Source organism: Sinocyclocheilus grahami, unplaced genomic scaffold, assembly GCF_001515645.1.
Source record: "Sinocyclocheilus grahami isolate Dianchi unplaced genomic scaffold, SAMN03320097.WGS_v1.1 scaffold149.1, whole genome shotgun sequence".
In the NCBI taxonomy this organism is placed as follows: domain Eukaryota; kingdom Metazoa; phylum Chordata; class Actinopteri; order Cypriniformes; family Cyprinidae; genus Sinocyclocheilus; species Sinocyclocheilus grahami.
The window spans coordinates 4,286,210-4,291,392 of NW_015505328.1; the positions used below are offsets into that span (position 1 = coordinate 4,286,210).

A 5,183-nucleotide genomic window follows, 5' to 3' on the forward strand; every position below is an offset into this window, starting at 1 on the left:
GATACTGAGCCCTGTGGATACCTATAAACTACAGTGTTTGCCTTACAGTCAATGGAGACTGTTTGACCGAGCTGAACTGATTCAGCCTCAGACTGAGTCACGACAACCTGCCCAAAAGAACCTGTGAGAGAAAGAAAACTAAAACAATCATCAGTGCATGAGAAAAAAAAAGAAAAAAAAAAGGTTTAGTTTTATTTGAAAATTAAGTTACCTTGGATGCAGTAAAATGCCCAGATGAAGAGAATCATATTGGCTTGTGTTTTAGAGCGGACAGTTCTTGGACCTTTTCAAAGTGTTCACAGGACTATAAACACTCAGAGCATTGAGGCATGAGCTGCCAATGCAAAACAACACTACAGTGGAAAAACCCTTCCTGAACTGAAATATCTTCTCACTCATATAATGATGGGCACTGTATATGAATATTTTAATTATGAGTTCACAAAGGTTTAACTTTAAATTGTAAGCTCTCAAAATAGTCTGGAAGTGCCAGTGAATCCTGTGGTGGATTTTCAGTGGAGGAACAAAATTGTTTTAAGTAAGTGCAGAATGAAATACATTAGATAGATGAATTAACATAAATAATATTAGACTGTACAGGTGGACCTAAACGCATTAGATAGCATAAAGTGTAGAGAATACTGTTTTTTGTTTGTTTTAGTTAGAACTGTATTGGTACTGCTTTAAGTAATACAGGATTGTAAATTGGTCTATAAAATCCACATAAATTATAAAATATGAATGAAAAGACAATAAAACTAAATGCTGAATCAAAATATAAATTTAAATGAAAGTGATTGATGTTGTTTAGTTCTTTATCAGGTAGTGTTTGTATTAACATTGCTGTTAGTAAAGGAATGACATAGTACTTTTTTTTACTATACATTTGGAATATTATGAAATTTAAACTTGTTTAATTATGCAGATGTATATTATTTAGCTATCTGCTATTAGTTAGGAGTAAAGGAGCAAACTGGTTAGTGTCAGTGTCAGTGTCAGTTTTAGTGCAGGAGGTTTTTGTACAGCTGGTGATTGGGTTTGTATCACTGTGGTGGACTTTCGGTGGAGGCACCCGACTCTCAGTTGGAAGTAAGTAAATCTCTTTCTATTTTGAAAATGAAAATTGAATGAAAAGAACAAAAAGGGATTTTTAAAAAAAATTATCATTAAATCTTAAATTAATATAACAAATATAAGAATAAATTATCTGAAATTTTCCTTGTGTGATATTACCAAATCTATGTGCACCTTTCTTATTTTTCCTCCAGACTATTTTAAAACAATAACTTCATTGTTTTAATCACTTTATTACCTTTGTAAAAAATTCTTGTTGTTTTAACTTAAAAAAAGTAAGAAACCCGGTTGCCTTCAAATTTTGAGTTCATTGAAACAAAATTTTGAGTTAATATAAGAAAAAGGAACTAATCAACAGAAATTTGAACAACAATCTGAACATCATTATCTAAGCTGATTTCACAAAACAAAGTTGTTATAACAAATCATTAAAATAATGTTTTACTGTGTTGAGCGTTTATCCATCAGAATGGTAAATCATATTTGACAAAGAATAAATGCTTGTTTATTTTTTAACTGATTTAGCATGAGATAGAATTTTAACTTGTGCATTAGTGCAATCTGTCTCTACAAATATATTTAACAGAGGCAAAACAATTTATTAAAAAAAAAAGTTTTTTGAATGTCAGACAGAAATGTGTCTGGGTTCAGGTTTATTTTTCAGTTACACTCCATGGTTGAGTTAGAAACATATCAAACAGCTTAACTGTAAATAACATATTGTACATTTTTAACAGAAAATATTTGTATAATAATTTGAACAAAGGACAATAGAAACCTAAAAAATTTGAAGATCTATAATATACCATCATGAACAATGAATAAATAGTGTTAAATCTACATGTATAGGCATGTGAAATTGTTGATAATGTGTTTTTATGGACTGTTACACTCAGATCTGCTTGATTAACTCTAAATCTCTTAAAGGGAAGTGAAAGACACTCAGAAAGACTGATAGAGCTGTTTTTCAGAAGAATGAAACATCACAGTTTCCATCTGTGTCTCTCTTTAGCTGCGGCTCGTCCCGCTCTCACAGTGCTGCCTCCCTCCAGAGACGAGCTGCAGCAGGGTAAGGCTACAGTGCTGTGTGTGGCCAGTAAGGGATTCCCCTCTGACTGGAAGCTGAGCTGGAAGGTGGACGGCAGCAGCAGGAGCTCTGGTGTCAATCTGAGTCCCAGTCAGCTGCAGAAGGATGGACTGTACAGCTGGAGCAGCAGCCTGAGCCTCACTGAGAGTGAGTGGAGCAGAGCAACAACCATCAGCTGTGACGCCACGCACCCGTCCCACAATGCAGTGACCAAGAGCCTCGACACACAGCAGTGTAATGAATGAAATACACACACATGCTGTTAGTATATTGCTCATATATTCTTATCTGTTGTAATTCTACAACTGCAATGCTATTAATGTTTTGTTGATTATTTTATATTTTACTGCTGCCAAATAAAAGCATTTTGACTTAAATATGGCGTTGACTTCTTAATGTGATATTAAACATAAAAAAAATAAAAAGAGATATTTATGTTAACGTGGCATCTTAATCATTATTTTAGATACATATAATAAGGTTGTATGATGTTGTTTCACTGTGTGAACACTGGACCATCATTATACCCCATACAGTAATATTTTCCTGTGTCCTCAAGCTGGGGTACTTGTATGTTAAGCGTAAATTCATATCCAGAGTAAGTTCCACTGAACCGGTTTGAAACTCTAGATGCAAGGCTACTTGTATAGTAGATCAGGAGTTTAGGATTTTTTCCAGGTTGTAGCAGATATCAAGTCATGGAATAATGCTAGACGATGCAGTGCAGCTGATAGAAGCAGATTCTCCTGCTTTACCAGATCTCTTGATGAGACAATGAGGGAGTAAACAGTTACATTTAAATACAATTGATAAGATATTGACATCCTTCATAAAAACATTTGTCATAAAAAATGTGCGTGTCCAAAGTTTTACCAAATAAACTGTAGAAAAATAGAAATAATGTAGAAAAATGAGTTTTAACCTTGTGCAAGCAGACCCAGTGAAGCCAGAATTAGTAAAACAGACATGATTGTGTTGTGTGTCAGTGACTCTGGCAGGACTGAACACACACTGATCATCAGAGTTTTGTGAGTGAAGCCGTGAACATGCAAAACACTCTCCACTCTACAGACTTCTGTCAAAAACTCATTCAACTGCCTGCTGGATTTAGACATGGATTTCAGAAGAGGATCCAAAATGAGTATTGGAAGTAGGTGCAGAATAAAATTAGAAATTGAATAAATGCTCAGAAATGAAAAAAAAAAAAAAATCATACAGCATTTTCTGAAAGTATTTGAATTATCTTCTGTAAAAAACTGTTTTGAGAAATGGAGGGTTGTAAAGTAAATAATAAAATTACCTTAATATTTCATTAAAGATAAGTAAATGGAGGAGAAGCATTCAATATATATCATTAGTAGTATTGCTTGTTAACAATAATAAACCTACACTATACAGGAAAATAAATAAATAAATAATCCGTCTGAATTATGGAAATACTATGTTACAGGCGAAGGATGGTGGAATATACATTTCTATAAATATAAATTGGTTTGGATGATTAATTATATTAAAAACATAAACATATGTGAGAGTTTTTGAGTCATTGTGTTTGTTCCTTGCAGCTGCATCAGAAGAAGTTAGTAATCTGACCAAGGGAGGTTTTTGTACGGGAACTTTTCACTGTGTGAACACCGAGTTGTCACTGATCTTATGGTAACTCATACAGTAATAATCTCCTGCATCTTCAAGCTGGGCATCACTGATGGTCAGACTAAAGTCAAGACCGTTTCCTTTTCCACTGCCACTGAATCTTGATGGAATTCCTGAGTTTTTTTCATTTGTATAATAAACCAAGAGTCTGGGAGCCTCTTCAGGCTTTTGGCTGTACCAAGATACATAATAACGCCCTTTAGAGACACTGCCTTGCTCATTTTTGTAAACCACAGTATCAACTTTACAGTCAATAGAGATGGTTTGACCAGGCAGGACTGATTTAACCTCAGACTGAGAAACAACTATTTGTCCAAAACAACCTGTGTAGAACAATTGATAAAAGCACAGGTTATTATAATATATCATTTTAAATAAAATATGTATTTAAAAGATCACATGTAACAAAATGGTGTTTACCTTGCATGCTGTAGAGTGTCCAAATGATAAAAGAGAACAAAGTCATGTTGGCTGTAAGATCTGCTGTCATGAACAGAAGCTCAGTGAAAAAGTTCAACAGACCTATAAACATTTTCAGATCACTGTCGCTGTCTATGCAAAGCACCATATATGACCAGAAGTTTCTAAAATCTATTCCTTATTTTACAATTATCCAACTGGAGGCTGGACTGGAGAGCCAAACTAAGTGCTGGAAGGCAGAATCTGAAAATAATGGAAATAATTAACAATAATTATACAAGTGTTATACTGTAATAAGAAATGATACACACACACACACACAGATACATTTTTTTTTTAAACTTGTAACTTCTTTAAATCAGCATTATTTGTGTGAGATTCACAAGACACTTTAAACTGGCTAATTACATTTATTCCATTAAAAAGACCTGGGAAATGTGAAAACTAAAATTAGTTGCACTTAAAAAATGAATAAATGAATTTATTTATTTATTTCAGAAATTACCATCAGAATTATTAAAACAAATTTTGTTTGGATTATAAATATTAGAATCTTATTTGTTGCTAGTACTTCTATTAAAAAATGTCACTTAATACTGTGCAACTACATTTTTAGAGAATATTGTGTTATTTTTAAGCTGAAAGTATAGCGAGAAAAAAAAACGGAATACAGTGTACTGATGTTGCATGTATACTCACGTCTTCTAAACGGGTTCAAAATAATTAGTTTACCTTAATGACCTTTTTACCTATTTGAGTGGTAAATAAAAATATATGTTTTTATATTTTATAGATAATTTTTATGTACTTCACAAGAAATGGAATTATGTCTAACTACTGTTTCAGATGCATTAATTCTGCATTAATTCAATCTCAGTATTATGGAAGCCCGTTCCCGCCACAATTGAGAAAAAATATGATTCTGTAAGTCATAATAATGAGAAACTTT

The 5,183-nt window shown here is 33.0% G+C and overlaps 1 gene segment (V, D, J or C); it reads left to right on the forward strand.

Moving 5' to 3' along the window:
• Nucleotides 1-857: 857 nt before the first annotated feature.
• On the forward strand, nucleotides 858-2,515 carry LOC107592075 (Ig kappa-b4 chain C region-like). The segment is given in 3 exon segments: nucleotides 858-865; nucleotides 941-1,089; nucleotides 2,087-2,515. Coding segments are annotated over 3 exon segments (477 nt in total).
• The last annotated feature ends 2,668 nt before the right edge of the window (nucleotides 2,516-5,183 follow it).